General features: G+C 39.1%; 1 protein-coding gene across 1 annotated transcript in view; it reads left to right on the plus strand.

Moving 5' to 3' along the window:
* The first annotated feature begins 942 nt into the window (after window positions 1-942).
* Window positions 943-21,027, plus strand: part of KHDRBS2 (KH domain containing, RNA binding, signal transduction associated 2) — a 280,707-nt gene continuing 260,622 nt past the window's right edge. The window contains exons 1-2 of the mRNA XM_010565833.1: window positions 943-1,162; window positions 3,411-3,538. Of these exons, the coding sequence (XP_010564135.1) occupies window positions 943-1,162; window positions 3,411-3,538 (348 nt within the window). The remainder of the gene's footprint in view (window positions 1,163-3,410; window positions 3,539-21,027) is intronic.

Here is a 21,027-nt window from a genome sequence, read left to right on the forward strand (position 1 = left end):
GCAGATCCGCCGTGCTGGTGGCCTGAGGAATGGCGCCGCCTCCTTTCCGCAGAGCGGGGCCGAGGTCTCCCTCCTCGAGCACGGCTGCTGGAGCCATTGCGCTGCGCAATGCGGTGCACCTCGTAGTTGCTGGCTCCCGCCTTGCGGTAGATGTAGCGGAAAGGCCACTGGCAGATCGGGCACACAGCTCTTCTGCGGGACCACTCCAATATGCAGGAAAAACAGAAGATGTGCCGGCACCAGGCCACGGAGGCTTCATCGTTGACGGCGTCCTGGCAGATTGGGCACGTGAGGTCCTCGGAGGCATCCAGCGGTGCGGCCTGGGGCACCTGGCTGGTGCCGGCAGCAGGGGAGGAGGTGCCATCTTCCACCAGGTCCTCCTCCGACGCCATCTCGCACCGCAAACAACAGAGATAACAAAGCTCGCGACCCGCCCTGGAGACAGCCCGCAGGCAGCCGTGACACCATGCAAGCCGAAGGCTGAAGAGTTGCCCGCCGTGCCTGGGGGCTGCGCTCGCGCTGCCGCGAGCGCCAGGGACGGTCCCAGGGCGGAGGGGTGACACCAGGGACGTCTTGGCGTGCTCCTGCTCTCGGGGCAGGGCAGGGACTGACCTCTGCGGCACGTGCAGGCGGGAATCGGGAAGGCAGGAAAGCGGTTCCTGGCCTGTCGGCAGCGGCAGCGGCAGCTTGAGCCCAGAGGTGCGGCTGGTCGGGAGCGGTGTCCCGGGCCCTGCCGGCGTCCCTGTCCGGCAGATCCTCTCTGCGCCCTTGGCAGGGAGCCTGCGGGATGGGGGTCCTTCGTCCCCCCACCTGCAGACAGACGGCTGTCGCCCGCGCACGAGGACAGCGCTGTGGCCCTTCAGGGCTGCCCAGTGCTGGAAAAGGGTTGATGTCACGGGGGTCACGGTGACTCTCCGGTGGCATCGCGGGGCTTTGGGGACCATGCCCAGAAGACACAAGCCCCAGCCTCAGGGAACAAAAATTTCCCAGATAGCTCATCTCACAAGTCTGCCCTGCTGTCGAGCAGAATCCCGTTGCTGTATTTGTCATATAAATTTGGACACCAAGTTCCAGCGTTCACATCCAGCGCTACATTCCGTTTTAGAAATAAACCATCTCAAGATATTTCTTACTCCTCGGCTGACTTTGCAGGTCAAGGGAGGTGATCCTTGCCCTCTGCTTCGCACTGGCTGCACCTGGACTGCTGTGTCCAGTGCTGGGCTCCCCAGCCCAAGAGAGAGATGGACGTGGTGGAGAGAGTCCAGCAAAGGGCCACAAGGATGACGAAGGGACTGCAGCATCTCTCCTGCAGGAAGGGCTGAGAGAGCTGCCTCCAGGCTGTTCAGCCTGGAGAAGGGAAGACTCTGGGGGAGTCTTTTTCAATGTATGTAAATACATCAAGGGAGGGTGCAAAGAAGACAGACCCAGGCTCTTTTCAGGAGTGGCTAGTGACAGTGGGCACAAACCGAAACACAGGAGCTTCCCTCTGAACATCAGGAAACCCTTTTTTTTTCTGTGAGGGTGACCGAGCACTGGCACAGGTTGCCCAGGGAGGTTGTGGAGTCTCCTTGGAGGTATTCAGAACCCATCTGGACATGGTCCTGGGCCACCATCTCTAGCAGGGTCCCTTCCCACCTCAACTATTCCGTGATTCCGTGACTCAAAGCACACTCGTGCAAGTTGAGAAAAGATGGTATTTAAAAGGTATTGGAGGTATTTAAAAGATGTGTAGACATGGTGCTTAGGGACATGGTTTAGTGGTGGACTTGGCAGTGCTAGGTTAATGGTGGGACTTGGTGATCTTAAAGGTCTTTTCCAACCTAAACGATTCTATGATTCTAGTTTAATATATGTGTACAAAGAGATACAATTTCCTCACTTGCCCTTGAGAATTGCCTAGCTTACTAGTGTTCACAATGCATCTGAGAAATTAATTCCTTCATTTCATTCCAATACTAAACTGCACTTGCAACACTGTTCCCTCTTTTGTTCACCTTTGTCTCTACCCTCTGCACCCCCATAGCACAAACCTTGGTATAACTGCATTGGAGCTATCTTAAAAGAACTTTCTGTCTATTAGACCTACCTGAACTGAGTATTTTACTGCGGAATATTGCTTTGTAAGCTCGTGCTTAATTGATGCTTGCTCCCACTGAATGCAACATACCACATTTTTTTCCAGGTATATTAAAGTATTTTATAAAAATGAAACTTGTCGTCCTGATGCTTTTAGTGATTATTAAAATAACTTTCTAACCCTAAATTAGGGAAGGTGTATCCCATCCGAGTTCTTTTAGCTGTGTTCTCTGAGAGGTTTTAAAAGAGCTTCTAACAGTGGCATTCAAGATGTGTCTGCTGGTGCAGGCTTCAAATAAATTATTTGATCTAGAATAGGCAGCAGAAACATTTATTAAGAAATCCTGACGTGGGCTGTTGTCTTACATACATTTTTCCTTATGCTTGTCATAAGTCAAAGAAACTTGTATACGTGTTACAGATTGCTGTCACTGTGTTACTCTGCTCCATGCTTGCTTACTGGGCCTTGAAACTGCATGTTTCTCAGACCCACAGCTGTCCCTTTTCAGCTATAATTTAGTTATAATTAACTCATTAGGAGTATTGCCCTTTTCTTTGCTATCAGTAATGACATTGCTGCAAATGCAGCTGTTTCAATAGTCCCTATACTCTCAGGAAGCTCTCAGGCATTGTATTAGATGTTCTTTGCAGGGTAATAAATACAGTTGTTATTATCTGTTGCTTATAGAGCTTTAAGGAATAAAGAAGTCAAAACTATTCAACCAGAGTACATTTTGGGGTTGGTTTTGTAAATTCTATCAAATGTTCTACATACCATCATTATTATTTATATAAGAATTACTTAGTGCATTTCTTCAATGAAGAATCTTTTTGTGCAAGAGTTAACTTTATTTCGTATCTTACTTTGTACAACCTTTAAGTAATTCAGAAGCATTTAAATGGAAACTAACAACAAGAAGTTTCTCTTGATTTTTTTATTACTCTTACTAGTAAAGTTAGCCATTGCAATTAGAGTCCGGTTTAGTTCTGGCAGGTCACATTTACAAAATAGCATCAAGCATCAAGATGATGTGATCCTGTTTAAAAGTCTGATAGACTGAATCATAAACCTTATCTGTTCCTGCTCCCATGGAGATCATTTGGCTTCAGTTTCAGCTAGGGAAGAATTAGCTGAGGAGTACAACCTGTGGGCTGTCACCTCTGCCTCTCAGCACTGGTGGCAGTCCCCTTTTTTTCAGACAACAGTACCCATCACGTGAGTGCAAATAGCACAGGTGTTTGGTGCACAGCTGGTATTATGATGTGTGACTTTAAAGTCTCTGAGGGTGATAAATATCCTGTCACTGATTGCTCTCTTTCTTACTATTTTTCAGAAATCGAAAAATTTCAGGGTTCTGAAGGCAAGAAGGAAGATGAAGAAAAGAAATATCTTGATGTTATCAGCAACAAAAACATAAAGCTGTCAGAAAGAGTTCTGATCCCTGTCAAACAATATCCAAAGGTACTGTAAATATAGTCTAACACTTGTTTAATCTTTCTTAATAGAATGATGAAAAAGTCATACACTTAACCATTTTTTTTATTGACTTTTGGTGTGCAGGCTTCATGGTATAAAAAAAACCCCAAACTAGAAATGAAGCTCCTATTTGAGTTTACCTGTTATTAGCTGTTACATGTTCTAACTTCTGCGTCAGGGCTTTTCAGAAAAGCTGTTGAAGTGAATGAGAATTTTTTTTTTTTACTTCAAGTAGGTTTTGTAGCTGGGCCTTAGACAAACTGTTGAGGTGTTTTCTTATAGTTGCTTTTTTCACATGTACCATCTTTTTGGAAAATAAAAGACCAGTTGACAAAAAAATATTCTAGCAGAATAAAGAAAAAATGTTTCACTAACTCTGAAAAGTCAACTTAAGTGTGCTGCAGCTGCTTCATGTAGGAATTGGGGGTTTTTCTCTGCTGTAGTAAGTTTTAAAAGATAAAGTAGCAGGATTACCACAAGCTATGACTTTGACAATGTATGTCCCTGTTTATAAAACTCAAATGTCTTTCCACTACATACTGTCTTCATATTATGTTTTGTTCTCCTTACTGCTACAAACTATGATTAAAAAAACATTTTTTTCTTGCAAAAGAGGCCCAAACTCAGCTGCTTGTCTGAACTTTTAGTTTTTATTTTACATGAAAGAAGAGAATGTTGATTTTATTTTTTTTGGGGGGGGGGGGGGGGACAGGGTTGTTTTTTTCTTAAACAGTTGTTCTAATAGTATTTAAAGCAAAAAGGTAAACATTGCCATTTATCTCTAGAGTATTTTTTTCTTGCTGATTTATTATCACATGGTATTTGGTTCACCATTAGCCTTGATTACACTCTCAGGTTTTTGCTTTATAGTTTCATCAGTAAGAGCAATAAATTACAATGGGTAAAAAGCCTATCAAACAAAATGAAAGGTGTAAAAAATTGAGATTCAATGATTCCAGCTGACATTTACCTCCTGACTAGTGAATATAAAACTGAGGTAATGTAATCATCCAAATGGTAAAGACATTAGAAATACACACAGTGCTATACAGAATTACTTTCTTGCTGCATAGCCTGAGGTGCTTTGACTAGATTTGTGGTATTTTGTGTAAATGCTATAGGTGACCTGAAGTTCTTAATAAGAATGTAATAGTGCTGTAACTTCATAATGACAATGTGATCATTATTCAGAATACTATTTGATGAAGATAGTAGAATGAAAGACAAACTATTCAAAAGACAAATGCAATAATCTATCCAATATAGTGCCTGAATATGATTAAATTAACCTTCATTTACTTTAATGAGCTTGTTATATTAATGAGTAGTAAAAGATAGAAAGCATTTCTACAGGTTTGGAGTAGTGAAACAAAAAAATCAGTGCGCTGGAAATGAAATACTTATTCAGTAAGGCAAGGCACATTCTTGGAAAGTTTCTGTAGTTGATTTGCTAGCAATATTCTGTGCTCAGCATGGAGTTATTCCCAGAGCTGCAGGTTTCCTGCTACCATCTAGTAACCATCCTTCAAGGATTGCTTTTGCCATTTGTATCAAACTGCCGATTGCTGTGGTCTAGTGTCTTATCTTTTCTTGATAAATTGTATATATTAGGATAGTCAAAATCAGTACATAGTGGTTGCTTCAGATTGCTTTATAAATAACCAAAAAAAAAGTAGAAATTGGGTAAAAAAAAAAAAACATTAGTATTATATATTTAGCAGAATATGGTATTAAGAGCAGTTGATCAGACCTGTACTTATAAACGGTTAAGAGAATTGCTGTATGATTTCACCTGAGAGGCATTTATATTTGAGAGAACATTATTTTAAATTATTCATTGATTGTTTGCTGATAAGCTTTTTTGGGCAGTGTTGGGTGAGCAGGGTTCTGTAAACCTGAAGAAAGTGTCCAAGAGCATAAAATTTTGGAAAAAAAATCTGACCAGTTTAAAAAAAATCAAAAAAAATCATGTGGTTTACAGACTCTCTATTTAGGAACGAGATCAATCTTTTAAAGACATTTGGTCTTATTTTAACTACATGTAGAAATATAAATTGCTCTAAAGGAACCATTGGCCTAAAGTTTTATTATGGTCTGAATGTTAAGCTGCAGCGAGGGTAGATCCCTTCAGTGGCAGCTATAGAGTCAGAAGCAGTATTTTAAGGTTTGAGCAAAAGTTAACTGAACACAAAAGGCTTCTAGTAGCTAAACAGCTCTTGAAGTTGCAGAATAAGTATTATAAAATTGTCTCTACTCAAGTGCCTATGTAATTTCTGAAATTGCTGGTGCAGACAACAGGAAAATAAAATCGAAGACTGTGATTAGCAACAGCTGTCTTATGTTACCAGCTCTGTTAAAGATACAGGCCTCTTCTGTAAAATAGAGATCTAGAAAAGAGATAAGGGTATTACATGAAAGTTCAGCAATGCCCATTTCTGAGATTATTTTAAATCTCAGCAGCCCAAGTAGAAACAGCATCTCATTTACTCACGCTCCTCTATGCAGAAGATCTTTTTAATGCCCTCAAAATTTCTTCTGAAACAGTGGTGCAGTGTCTTGTGTTTGTTGATCCTTTTTACTGTCCCATAGTGCTATTTTTTTACTTTCATGGTATGTGAATTCCAGCTAAGGCAGACAAACAAAAATACCGAGAAGACAATTTGTTACAGACTTTTCAATTTTTCAGGTTTTGTAGCTGTTCAGTTTAAAACTTTCATGAAAATATCCAGGGCTTGTTTGTAAAGATTTTGCCATTTATCAGTTGAATGTTGTATTTCAAATACATCAAATATGGGAAAAGAATGGGCTATTTTAAAAAAAGAAAGAAAGAAGGAAACAGAAGTCTGAAATTACCTTGTTGCTGAAAAACTAAAAGCCACAATTTAGAGGCTTGATGGGAAACTTTGTCATTTGCCTGCCAATACCTAGCTCTCAGAGAGTCAGTTACTCTATGGGCTTAGGGTCAAAACACCCAATTGTCATGAAAATTTTTCTGGAAAACCTTGAATTTTCAGTATTTTCTCTTCATATGAATGACAAAAAAGATACTTTGCTTTGAGTTACTACCTCATCAACTCCCAAAACCACTATTGTATGTTCCAAACGAAGGAACCCAAATCAGTTCAAATATATAGATTTAATGATTTCATTCCAGTTGTTCTTTCTAAAAATTAAATTCGTATTTGGTTAAATCTGGGGTTGGGTATATTCTTCTGATCTATCAACAGGTAAATTAGTCTAAATCTAATGGACTTGAAATCACGTGGACAAATTTAGAGCCAAAATGCTGAGTTAAGTTATTTAATTGTATGACAGTTCACATTCAAGGTGAAGAATTTTGAGTTTTATCAGATTTCGATTACATTGAAATTGCACATTCTGTAAAAAAACAAACAGCAGTTAATTAAGGAAGAAAGTTTTCAAGTTACTTAGTTACTGAAAATGGGGTGGGTACAGCAAAGTTGGAGGTAATGACACCTGGAAATAATGAACTCTCCTTTTTTCAGTGAGGGTCAGAAATCAATACAATGTCTTCTGTACAAAAGTCAGTGTTTAATAGTTTTCTAATGATATGGTTATTGAATAAAGGTAGATTTTTCTCCTATGAATAAAAGAGGATAGGGTATTTATATAAATATAATTATGTAAGTATAATACAAAATGAAATTAATTACAACTTGCTCTGATGCTAGAGTGAGTCATAAATTTAGAAAGTTTTAAAACAAAATCTCAGTTTAAGAACAGAATTATATTTCAATTTTCCTTTTAATGGCTTGTTAGATAATGAAAACTATCAAAATATAAGATGCTGGAAGCATGTCCTGCAAACTACCAGGATCTGGTAGGAGTGACAAAGATGACAAGCAGGTTGATTCTTCTGAATTACTTCCATGGTGTAGATTTGCAAACTGGGAGTCAATGTGTCTTCAGAGGATGCAGTGTAATAAAGCCTCACCTCTTCCCTGCGCAAAGGCTCAGCTGCTGGGCAATAATGGTCTTGTTCAGAAATATGGTCTGGCTTCAGCTGAGCTTCCGAACTCCTGCTGGCATCCTCCTGGATGTTTAACTACCATGTTGGGGGTAGGGGGGGAAGGCTATAATCCAGCCCCTTACCCTTTGAAAGGCTGGCACCATGCTTTAGAGTAGGTGTTTCTGGGGAATAGACTTAAGATAATGTTGATAAATACTGTAAATTAAGTTAAATTCCAGATTCTTGATGTTCTTTGTTTTGCCTGTTTCCTGACAGTTCCTTGAATGATGAACGACTCAGCTAAATTCACCTTTCTCATTCTTAGTTGTTTTTTAAACTGGTGAGGTTGTATATAACATGTCAGGTTCGAGACACTGCTCTTGAAATGAAATTTATTTGTTCAGCTAAAGTCTTGTAGTTTAATCTCTGTGATATATTAAAACAGAATTCACAGGTGATTTGAATAACAGTACTATATTTCTTTTGTATACATTATACCTCAGAGTGAATCTCTCCACTAAAAACTTTCTGAAAGGGCATTTGAAACAAATGTTGAATTTGCAGGAGAAGAACTGGTTTTTCTAATAAATCTAGTAGAATTCAGTGGGATTATTTTATTTGTTTTAAATAGTCCTATATGGAAGTACAAATAATTCCAATGAGCATGAACACAGAGATTGTACTGATAAAAGTCCTGTCCAGGTACCAGCAGTAAGGCAGTTATCAGCACTTGATTAGTCATTTCTCAACTCTATCAAGTATGTGATTCATTAAATAGGTAGAGTTCATTGGTCCTCAGTAACCTAAAACATTCCTTTTTCACATTTATATAAAAAGTATCCTTCCCTTATATATGTTGTTATGTAGATCAGATTAGAAATATAATTAAGAGGCTGTCTTTATTAGTATAGCGGAAATTTCTCAGGCCAAGAAGATATACATAACTGAGCTGAGATTTGTTACTGAAATTTCCCCATTAACCATTATTCTAGTTAATTACTGTATTTTCTAGTGTGTCAATTCTGTGTTAAAAACATAGAAGCAAAAAAAAATTCTGAAATAATTCAGAAGACTCCTAGCTGTGGCAGATCTGTGAATATTATTCTCCCCCAAAATGGAAAGAAGAACTTACTTTCTTGGTATACTTTATTCAGTAGTATTTCATACAGAGAACCAAAACGTTTCTGATGTTTCTGTTCAGTATATTTGGAATTTTAATTACAGGCACAAACTCAAAAGAAAAAATGAAATTGAGAGTAAGGGGCAGATGTCATATACTGGTGAAGATATGGTAAGAGAATTGAAAGAAAACAGGGTAAAGATTTTGGATAGAAATGGGTGTAGAGAAACTTCAGTCACAGTATCAGTAGAAAAATACCCTCATTAATGAGGAGAGAGTGAAAAAGGATAGTTGTGCCTGAGACAGAGGGAAGAGCAAATAGACTGGAGGATGGGACAGAAGGTTGGATGCACAAAAAGGAAATACTGTATGTGCCGTGATGTTTCATTATATCGGGAAATGATTAGGAAAAGGGACATAAAAGAGGTAAGAGACAGGAAGAGTAAGAGAAATGAAATGATTGAACTTGAAGACAAGGCAAAAAGAACAATTCATTACTGCCTTAAGAGAACAGTCAGGAGTGGGTGCGGGGGCCGGTCTGAACTGGTGGATAGCCTGATTCTGTGGCAAGCACTTATCTACTGATTGACATCCGCTGCCAAACAAAATCCTATTTTCCAAGGAATTTGACCTCCTTCTTTCTTTAACTTTTGGTTCCTTCTACAAAGACTTTTGAAAAATCAGGGTGCATTGCTTTTCTCTTGGCATGAATTTGTGAACTGTTTTTTAAGTATGAAAACAAACTTTATTGTAGACATAGTTCCTGATACAAGTGTGTGAGCAAAGGAAGAAAAGATGTCGCGTGGAGGCAGTTCAGTTGTCCCTTAGTATTTTCAAATGTGTACGTTTCTCTGTGTGTTTTAAGAATCTATTTGGTCTGATCTTTTATTGCTCTGATGTCCAAAAAATTCATCCAAATGTGCTGTTCTTAAAAATAGTGTATGACTTAAGCAGCTTTATACACTTAAGCCTCTGTGAGCAATTTCTGCAGTTCCTTGAAGGATTTTTGCCATTTACTAACCAATAGTTTGGCTTTCGTTGTTTTGTATAGTCATCTCCTTTTTTTGTGATAACTTGTTTAAGCAGCATGTAAACCTGGCTTTGCAAATTTGTTCCTTTGTACAGTTTAAGAATTTGAGACTTTGTTGAAAACCTTAGCTTTATGTAGCACATTATATAGAAAGTTTTTGTTTGCAAGCTTGTCCAGTGCACAGTCTAAATTAAAATGATGTTGACTTTCGTGAAATTCTGCCCCCTCTGTGCTTGGCTTCAGCTTAGCTGGATTTCAGCCTTTAAAGGATGACTCGTTTTGTTCATTACTTTTGTTTTCTGTAAGTGCAGATACATAAAATAGCTGACAAGTGAGAAAAATAAACAGTATGTATATAAAAAAAACCTTTAATATTGCAGTACATCTTTCACTATTGCAAAGATTTAAATAAAACTCAAAAAAGTTGTCACAGCTCTGAACAATATTTGTTTATATCGTTTTATACTTCATAAACGTAAGACTTCAAATAACTCATACAAACTCGCCAGTGCTAAAGAATCCATAGTGAAGGGTGAGCTTTTCTGTTCTTGTTCTGTCTTTAATGTGGGGCTCAGACAATGAATATGGTGATTTTTCTTTTTATGTGGCATTCTCCTTCTTTTATGCTTTGTTTCTCTCAAACCTGACAGTTGCTATTCTGCTTTCAAAGCAATTGTTGTCATATTAATCATCTCCAGGTGATTTGTGTGTTTAGTTCCCTTTTAAGTAAGATAGGAAGAAAAAGATGTAGTGATATGTCCATTAGATGGATGGAAAAGAAAATAGAAAATTTCTTAGGAAAATGGGACCTCAGCTGTCGGTTCAGTGAGTAGCCAGGACTTCAAACTGTGATTTATATTGCTGTAATGAAATGAGGACCTTGTTGATGCATAAGGCAAAAGGAAAATTTGATCTGTCACTCAGTCCTGGAGATGTTTCAGGAGAGCGGAAAAAAACTCCAATATTTTTAATAGAAACAGAGCTAAGTGTCTAACTACAGAGTAGGGATTTTTGCCTGCCCTACCAGCATTTTTTTTCTCCCATGTAAGACAAGAAAAGCCTTTATACTTGAAAGGATACTAGAATTTAGACTGATGCCACACTAAATCTAAAGATTACGCTTGTTCTGTTTTTCAGCTGAATTCTTTAAAGAGAAGCCTGAACAATGGAAGGCAGAAAATTATTAATTTTGATAAAGTATACTGCACTGAAATTGGTGCCGTGAATAGTTGTTTAAATAATGAATGCTTTCTCATATATCTTGAAAGATTTCCACCCCTACCAGGTCTTGAAGAAGTAACTGAACATACAGCTCTGTAACAAAGTATTGCTTTTTAGTTTATAATTTAGGGGGGGAATTCAAACTTCCTTTATAATTAAGGCCATTTTCTTTTTCATATTCAAGTGTAATTGTTGCCCATAATCTCTGGTCCACACAACACTGGGAATAATAGGGTCAAAAGCTTGTTTATGTTCTGTGTTTAATCTGGAATTTAATAGTATTTCATGCTTTCATTAAATCTCTGGTTTCTGGAGTCACTGATGTACAGAAAATTATTACAGAAAATTTACATAAGGTGTTTAGTACTTAAGGTTCAGAAAAATGTCTTGAAAAGGTACTTGAATAAAAGTGATTCAGTGATGAAAGACCAGGCCCTAATCAAGCTGCTCAGTATTAGAAAAAGTATCTTTGAGTTGTATACTGTTTCATTCCTGCTTCATACCAAGTTTCCTATTAATCTATATTTTCCATCCTGATAATCAATTTTATTTCAAAGACACTAGCAGAAATATCTCAAAATTCAAATTACAGTTTTTCAGTATTGTCAACTTCTTTGCTGCAAATAAATAGCTGTTTGTAACCAAGGTAGTTGCTTTAAGTCACTCCTGTATGAAGTGTCCAACTAATTCTGAAAACTGAAATCAAGTGTGTGAACACTTGAATAGAGAAAAAGTGTAAAAGCAGTAATCTTCTTTTTTTTTTTCCTCGATGTCTTCCTGTATTCCAGCTGAAGAGAAAAGACAAAACCTCTCAAACCTCAAAACCTCATTCTACCTCTCCGAAATTTTCTTAGGAGTGATGTAATTCTGCTACTCAGTACAGTTTTTCAGTATTTCCAACTGTACTTAGAAACCAAAATGCATCTGAATCTTCGGTTCTGCATTTCATGACAACAAGTATTTCGAAAATTAAGACAAATACTTTAGCTGTACTTGCAGTGAAATACATGAACAAGGCATCACACACATATTTTTCTTTTCTGACTTACCTAGGACCCGACCTTTCATCCATCTCTGTACTTACCTTTTCCATCAGGAGATGAACCCTGACTCCAGTGTTTTCAGGCCCTATGCCAATCTTGCAGAACTCCTGAGTGGATACAGAAAGTAACTTGATTCTAATAGGTCCCCATTTTTGTTAATGATTTATTTGTTTTCATAACACTGCTGTTGAAATCAGCTCCCGCAACATTAGCTGACCTCTTTGTCATGCTGAGAAATTTTGCTCTGTACAGATGTCTTTAAAAATTGCTTCATAAAATTGTTCCTGGCTGCAGACAATAACATGTATTCCAGAGAACATTGTAGAGAGTTGCCTGTTTCATTTAACCATCCATGGCTGTATAAATCTTTAGCAATGTAATTAAAACAGCAGCAACATAATCAAAAACAAGTGGCACAAAAAATATTCCCAACATTAAAGGACTTTTTTTCCCCCTCTGATTATGTGATTTTTGAAAGATTTTTCACAGGTTATCTTTCCTTTATTTATACATGCAGATACATAGTTCAGCTTCTAGCTTTTACTGTTTTCTTCCTTGAACTCATCCTTAAAATTACAAACAGGGGCACTAAATTGCTACTTTGTGATTTACAAGGACCTACTCTGTGCTATTATGGTGAAACGCAGTATTGCCTTCCATATTTCAAGGTAGGCTTTTAGAGTAGTTATAATTTACCATTTCATATCGCAGAGCACTCAGAGGCCGAGACTAAGTTGGAGATACCCTTTGTACTCAACATGCTCAATAAGTAAACTGGTCCTGCTCCAAGGAGTTGACAGGCTGGAAAACACAACATAACTAGGAAATGAGACCGAAAGATCAGCCAGAGAGAGATAGTAGCTGGTAGCAGCAGTGTGGAATACAGACAAGTCCTAGCCACTTGACAGTGGGAATGTTGGTCGTGTCTCTTGTTTTCTAAGCCACCAAAACTCTTGCATTCCTCTCTATTCTTCTTTTATTACTCCTAATTGAGGGGGGGGGGGGGAATTAGGATTCATAACATCCATAAAATAAGTTTGAGAGCAGGCAGGAATTCAGCCTGCATTAACAGACAATTCTAACTGGGAGCATGACTTCATGTTAATGGTATATGGATTGTGTATGATTGATTGTGGAGATGTGCTCCATCTACACTGAAGGAGATTTAGGGTTTTGTTTGCAATTACAGCAGCATTGTTTCTTCCTCTGCTGTTTGGATTAATTAAGGATCAGTATCATCAGTGCAAGTTCGACATTTTCAGAGGACTCAGCTTTTGGAAACTGAGTGGAGTTCAGCAAGCAAGTCTGTTGGCCATTTATGATAAGAAATAGAGCCTAGCTCACTTCCACTTACCTGTGTCACTGCTTAAGGACTAAAAAGGGTAGTGAACAGTAAAAATTAAATTTTGTCTCTAAATACACAGTGTATGAGATCTAGTAAAACTTTCAAATTGGACCTATGCTTCATGAGATATATAAAGCAAACCATTAGTTAGGGTGAGATTTATCAAAGTACTGTTGAGCAGAACTAAGGCAACGATGTGTACTGATCAAAAAGCTCACCTTCTTTGTGATCAGTTTGGGATGACTTATTTCCTTTTTTCCTTCTAGCTTTTAAGAGGATGAGTTACCAGTTATGTTAGCATTTATAACATCAATATTGTAAAGTTGCAAGGCAGTAGAAGAAAATGCTTTATGGTAAACTGGTTTTTTTACATGATTTTTTTAAAATATCCTTAAAAATAGCAAGTTTAAAAAATACACAGAGGTCTATTATTTCATAGGCAATGAGAAATGTATCTTGTGGAAGCGAGTTTGTATAATATGGTAACTTAGATAAGGACAGAATGCATAAGATAGATATATATTATGCTACATCTTGATGAAAGAGAAAGATGCTTTTCCTGTAAGTGTAAACCAAAATACTTACTGCAAGAAGTTTAAAACAGCTGGACAGGCTTTTGTTGTGGGTAGGCAGCTAAACCACTCGCTCACTCCCCCACAGCGGGATGGGGGAGTGAATCAGAAGGGTAGAAGCAAGAAAATTCGTGGGTTGAGATAAAGACAGTTTAATAGGTAAAGCAAAAGCTGCATGTGCAAGCAAATTGGAATTCATTTACACAAAGCAAACCAAGGAATTCATCCACCACTTCCCATCGTCAGGCAGGTGTTCAGCCATCTCCAGGACAGCAGGGCTCCATCACACGTAACGGTCACTTGGGAAGACAAACGCCATCATGCTGAACATCCGCCCTCTTCCTTCTTCTTCCCCCAGCTTTATCTGCCGAGCATGACGCCCTCTGGTGTGGGATGTCCCTGGGCTCAGTCGGGGTCAGCTGTCCTGGCTGTGTCCCCCCCCGACTCCTTGTGCCCCCCCCAGCCTCCTCGCTGGTGGGGTGGGGGGAGAAACAGAGACAGCCTTGATGCTGTGCTAGCAATAGCTAGAACATCAGTCTGTTATCAACACTGTTTTGGTCACGAATCCAAAACACAGCACCATACTGTCTGCTATGAGGAAAATTAACTCCAGCCAACCAGATCTAATACAGCTTTTCAATTTGAAATGCTACTGTCATATAGGATATGAGATTTACTTTCTTTTAGTTGTGGTACTCTTTCATATAAATTTTGTTAATAATAATGTTTTTAATAAGGAAGTCTAATGCAGTATGAATATCATATGCTAATTTTTTTCTCTTATAGACAGTCAGTCTACTTGGGCTCGCTTATAAAATAAAATACTAACACAAAAGCTAATGCTCTGCATTGATCCCTTTGCAGTAGACCTAATGATTAGGCAGGAGGTAATACGGCTCATCATAGAACAGTTTGGGTTTCAGCCGTACCTAAATACACAGCAGTTCCTTGAACGGTGGAGCTAGGGAAGCTGTTTCTGCACATCTGTGTCTCGTGGTTAGCTGTGAGCTCTGATTTGACTTTTTACCGATGGCAGTATGGTGACGAATCTCTTCTGTGGATCTTCAGACCTCTTAGAACATGAATTTATGGCACAGCCTTTGCCTTAGTTTGAACGTGTCCCATCCAGCTCCATCCTCTCTCCAAACTTCGGAGATCTTACTTGTCTTTGAAGTAGCCTCCTCTTTCAAACTGAGTTGAAGTCGACCTATGAGGACAGTAGTTACTAGGGAAGAAGACTACACATGATGCACGATCGCCTTGCCTTGGTTCCCTGTGAAAGGCTTGGAAAGCACATGGCCTGAAAACCCGTGGGTCATTGCCTGCTCGCGCCGGGCACAGAGAAAGCCTAGGCCAAATACGGCGGCAGGGGCGTACAAGGAGCCTTCTCCAGAGCCGGTGAGCCCCAAGCAGTGTGAGCGTGAGTCTGTCTGGACTGGTCAGTTTAGTGACAGGGGTTTCCTCCCTCTTCAGGATTGTCATTTGAATGGTTTTGTAACTCCATTGCAACTCGCCATGGATTTTGGTGGGTTCTTCCCCGTTTCTCAAGCTTCCCACATATCATCAGAGATCCTTAAAACATAATTATGTGTCGCTATATAGAGGGCTATGGTGGTGAAAGGCATTTAGATTCAAAATGCTCTCTTACTTGCCGTGTCACAGCTATTTAGCCTGGAGTGTGTTTGACCTCAGCTTACTTCTTTTCTGTTTTGTTTTTACTCACATTGAGCAAACAAAATAAACAGGTGATGCTTTCATATGATGAGCACGCAAAGGATGTGTGCTAGTTTTGAAGAACTCTGTTTCGTAAATATATCTTTCAGGGGTTTATTAGAATATATATTTTATTGTCTTTTATTAAAACTTACTAAAAATAAATCTCCCATTTTCAGCCTTTATAGCCCAGTAGTAGCATCAGTATATAAATATTCTCAGGAACTCGAGGAATCAATTGCAGGCCTATTCAGTTGATGAACTTAGATATTCAATTAATAGCAGAACCACAGTTTTATGCAGAAGCTATTGTGTTTCCATGGTTTGGGATTGGGAGTCAGAAGGAGAATACTACAAACTGGGAGGAAACCATGCCTTCCCTCTTTTATTTCAAGAAATGTAGCAATGCACCATGCTGTCACTCATACCTTCTTAAAAAAAAAGGTGAGGGGGAGGCAGTTCTTCCATCACTTTCCCTAGACATGAAACCATAGTTTTGTTCCAACAGGATAGATTTAGAATGGGTGACAAATATAGCAAAGATATATTTCCATCTACCTTCTGAGATAATAATCCTGTTATCTAGGTAAGGAGTAAGTAGCACTAAGGCAAATGCTATCACATATGAATTATTCTACTGCAGGAAATGTACACCATGGCATGCATAGCATTTTCGCACACCATTGGCTCCCTAGTCACTGGTTTCCAAGCTGATAGACCGTCTACTGTCTGATGAGAGAAACTGTTTACTGTTTATGTCAACTCAGCAAGAGAGAATTAAATCTTCTTCAGCTGGTTATTTTTAAACAAGGAAAATTCACTGGAGCAATGTGTAATGAAATAGTAAAAGAAAAATTATAATGGGGTATAGAGAGTCATTCAATAATGATAATAATAATGAACCTGTTTCTTAGAAATTAAAGAAATTTAGTTAGTTTTGAATGAGCTATTTCTCTGTCATTTATTGATAAACAAACTGGTGGGTAGCAGAGAGCCAGAAAAAAACTTCTTCTGCAAGAGAACAATTTGTTACTGCTTTTACCGGCAAGGAAATTTTTTTGTCCTTTTGTCTTGTTTTCTTTTTCTGATATACTGGCAAAATTGTTTTTTCAAGCATATAAATCACATTTTGGATGGGTTTTGTCTTATTGCATTGCCTTTCTTTAGTCACAAGTTGCTGGTGATTTACACCATGTAACAGACAAGGGAGTTACAAAATTTCAAACTGAAATTTAAGCCGTTTTAGGAAAATGTCACTAATGAAGCCATTAACAACCATGTTGTGCACTCCTATAAGAGTAGCTAACTAATGTGGAACAGAGTTAGAAACCCCTGAAATGAGGGGTTCATAATGTAAGCGCTGACACTAAACAGAATTGTAGAGACATGAGTGGTGTCACAACGATTAGCTTAGCGCTAGTACTGATCACGTTTTAGTATTCTTTCACCCTCTGCAAGAAGAGATGGTTTATTTCTTTCAGGCATAATTACATTTGTCACATTTTTGAGATTGCAAAAATCATACCAGCATAAAAAAGCAAGATGACTTTCAGAGCACTTAACATCATGTTGTTTGTAATATCATTAGAGGGAAGAGACGATGGGGGGAAAAAAGTGGAAAACAGAACTTTCTACTTTTCAGATAATTTCTCTGTCTTCTGCCCCCCCCCCCCTTTTTAAGGATTTCTTTTCAGAAGAGTCTATAGGATAGTGGGAGCAGAAAACATCTTGTCCTGTGGATATACCTGAATGATGAGATATAGGGAAGAGACGATCTGTACAAATCCTCTCATGATCGTCCCCACAATGGAGAGAGAAAATTCTGTTTTTTTTCCAGAACACGCCATGTCTCTGCAAGGATGTGTTTTGGTAGGCTTAGGCTCAAGCTTACAGACCAAGTACATGGACTAAGTTGCATCTGCAGGGACAGAACTAGGTGCAGGTCGGCGCTCTACGCTGCTGAATTTGTTGCTTAGTAAGCAAGTTGACTCTATCTGCTCTGGAGCGAGAGCGCCAAGATCTTCTTCGCATTCAAGGTAGGGATATGTAGGCTGGGAAAGGAACGATGACGGGGCAATCAGCGTGTCCATCTGCTGCTAATACAAAACGATTACCTACGTGCCTGTGTCCAGTTTTAATTCTCCAAATACAAGAAAGACACAGACAAACGGGAGTGAGTTCGGCGGAGGGCCGCCGAGCTCGTCAAGGGCTGGAGCACTTGCCCTGTGTGGAGAGGCTGAGGGAGCTGGGCTGAACAATTCAGAAGAAGACCTGGCTCCAGGGGACCTAGGAGCAGCCTCCCTAGTGTCTGTGTCTGCGGGCAGGGTCTTGAGGAGACCCTTCACGGTGGTGCATGGTGGGGCCGTAAGAGACAGCAGGTGTCGCTTGAAACAAGAAATGTTCAGGCTGGATGAAAGGAGAAACTTCATCAGCAGGAGGACAGTGAAGCTGTGGAGCAGGTTGCCCAGAGAGGTTGTACAGATAGAAGACATTCAAATGGTATTTGACTGCAGCCCATCAAAACATGGCAACTATCTTTAAATTAGCTTGTTGGGGTTTTTTGGTAGGTTTTCCTCCTTTTTTCCCCCTAGTAATCTAGTGGCAGTAGCTCAGAGTTCAGGAATAGTTTCCCAGCTGCAGACCTAGATTTCTGAGTGGGCTGAGGAGCTCAGATCAGCTTCAGTGCTTTTGTGTCTTCATTGTTAGCAGTAAGTAATTAGTGTATTTAAAGGCAATTTAGGTATGGCCCAAAGTGCCCACAGCTGTTGCATATGTAGAAATACCCTTAATTCTGTCCAGGGTAATGTTACTAGGGTTTTAGTCTATACAGAGGCCTAGCATATGATCCAAACAAATCAAGAAAAGAAGAAAAAAAGAAAAATCCTTTTTTTTTCTCCCACTGTCAAAAAGTAGTGTTCAGAATAGAGACAGCAACTAATAAAAGTGATACCAGTATAAGAAGAGCCTTATTATATAGCAGTTGCAGAGACTTGGTTACTTTCATATAACAGCTGGCAAGAGAAAACTGCCAAACAAATCGCTGTTCATAGCAGTTATTCAGCGCAATGAAGAAACAAGACTATTTTTAAATAATATATGATTTTTTTATTTGCATTTCTGATATATTAGGAGTACTGCAATCTCAAAATGCCTATTTAGTCAGACAAGAAAATGAATGCTAATATGAGGCATTTATGCATGTGAGCTTTCTACTGCAAATGGGATCATAAGGGATGAATTAACTGGTACCACAGAGGAAGATACTTTTGTTCTGGGGAAGGAGAATCAGAAGTCACTTTTGAGATAACAGTTTGACTTTGAGTTTATCACTGAACAAAGTGATCAATCATTAAAGTAGTTTGGAAACTGTAAAAGATTCTGCGAATGCATTGCCCTTTCACGCTTGTCAAGTTTGGCTAAAGGTGATGCTGGAACAACAGTGGGACAAGTCCCTTCCCTCCAGTCAGAGAGGGAAGGAAAAGGAGAGGAGGGGTCCTCCTAGAAAGGATTCCATCTCAACTATGTCCCCTGCACTCCCCCAGAAGCCACATGTCTGCAGACTGTATGATGTACAATTTTAGAGGGAGGCACTCCATAAAAGAGCACTTTTTTTAGAGGGCACTTACGTTGGTTGTAGGCGATTGGGGGTTAAAATGCTACCTCATCCTTTTAAGACTAGAAGCTTACAGGAAGAGAAAAATAGGCTCTTCCAGGGTGATTAATCCTAAATGTTCACATGTAAATAGGTTTCCTAAAAGCTGACAACTTCAACTCTAAAGTTAGTGAAATGAAACCACCTAAGAAAAGGTAGTTACTGTACTCTTGGAAGTACCACATAAATGCAGAACCTGATCAAAACCATTGAAAGCTATTGGAAAAGCCTCTTCAGTTGTTTTTCTAAAGGTGTTCTTTTGAAGATGCTAGCTCTCTTGACCCATGTATCTTCTTACACCTTAGAAGCAGAGGTTTTATTCCCCAGTGTTTGCACATCTTCTGAAGGCAACACCTCATAGGTCCACTTTTCTTTCCAAATTTCTATATAATGTTAAAAAAAGTTGCTATGGGATGAAAGATACTGAAACCCAAATGTTCATTGCATAAAGCATGCACATGTGCACACACACGTACAACAACCTTTTAAGATGAACAATTCAAATTACACATCAACTGACAAGATATGGCTAATTTTACCACTGTCAGCCTGGGAAAGATTTGCCTTGCATAGAGAGAGTATGCAAAGGCTGCCAAAACTACCAAACAGATAATCAGAAGAAAACTAGCTTATCCATGTCTAGATGGCTAGTACTATCCTGTACAAAAAAACAAAACAACAACAACAACAAAAATTCACAATAGACTGTACATAACATTAGACTTTATGACAAGATAGATTGTTTTTTTCTGAAGGAAATATGCGCCTACATTTTTATGGCAAAACCAAGTATCCTTATACCTAGAAAGCTGGATCACTATCAACTCCCCTGTCTTATCCCAAAAAAGGCATATATATGGCTTTTCCTTGTGACTGAGAAAATAAAAATCAGTTTTGGTTACAGGCTAATTTCCTGATCTAGGATGATGGGGGTGCGTTGATGGGGTGTAGAACAAGCTAGTTCATGCATTTAGGAAAGGCATATGAGCCATATTACAACTGCTACAACCAGGGCTTGGGACAGACTAAAGAGAGTTGTAGAGATCATCTTTAATTCAAGTTGCTGTGGTGGTGTACCAGCAGCACTCATACGTGGTCTCAGTCTTTTCTGGTAGTCACTGCTAACTTCAGATGTAATGTGAAAATATTCTTGAGTGCTCTGGAAGTAGTGACTTTAATGTTGCTAAGGGTCAAGCTGTAGTTTCAGACAGTTGAGGGTGGGTTTTTTTTTTTTTTTTGCAGTGTGCTAGCTTAACTGCTGTCAATGTGATGTTGTGAAGATTGTGTACAGACATCGATGTATAAACTGAAAAACAAATATAGTAGAATTCTGGAAGTTATTTTGAGACCCAACTGCTGCTTCTTCATCTTACTGTGTAGTGTTCTTCTCTAATATTCCTTATTAGTGGGATTAAATAGATATAAAAATGCAAAATGTAGTCTTTTTCTTCCTTGTCTGCCCCCTGCCCTGACCAATTCTTTACATTATGATCTTGAATTGTGTAATTGTGTTTTTGCAGCTATGATAGATACATCTTATCCAGTACCCGGTACAATCATGATACATATGGCTTGGGTGTAGCATCCCAAGAACAGAGTCTGTTTCTTACAGGAGAACAAGGCTGGGCAGTTTTGCGGTACTATGTGCCTTCGGAGGAAGTTTTCCTCTGAATCAGAGATTCTGGTGCCAGCTGACCATAATCAGATGCCCTGCATGTGTCACTGCTCTTCAATTTTTAGAGGGAGTGACTACATCTGGGAACAATTTGTATTTTTACTGATATTTGGATAAGTAGCCTACAGGAACT

This window comes from Haliaeetus leucocephalus, unplaced genomic scaffold (genome assembly GCF_000737465.1).
Source record: "Haliaeetus leucocephalus isolate CR32 unplaced genomic scaffold, Haliaeetus_leucocephalus-4.0 Scaffold195, whole genome shotgun sequence".
Taxonomy (NCBI): Eukaryota; Metazoa; Chordata; class Aves; order Accipitriformes; family Accipitridae; genus Haliaeetus; species Haliaeetus leucocephalus.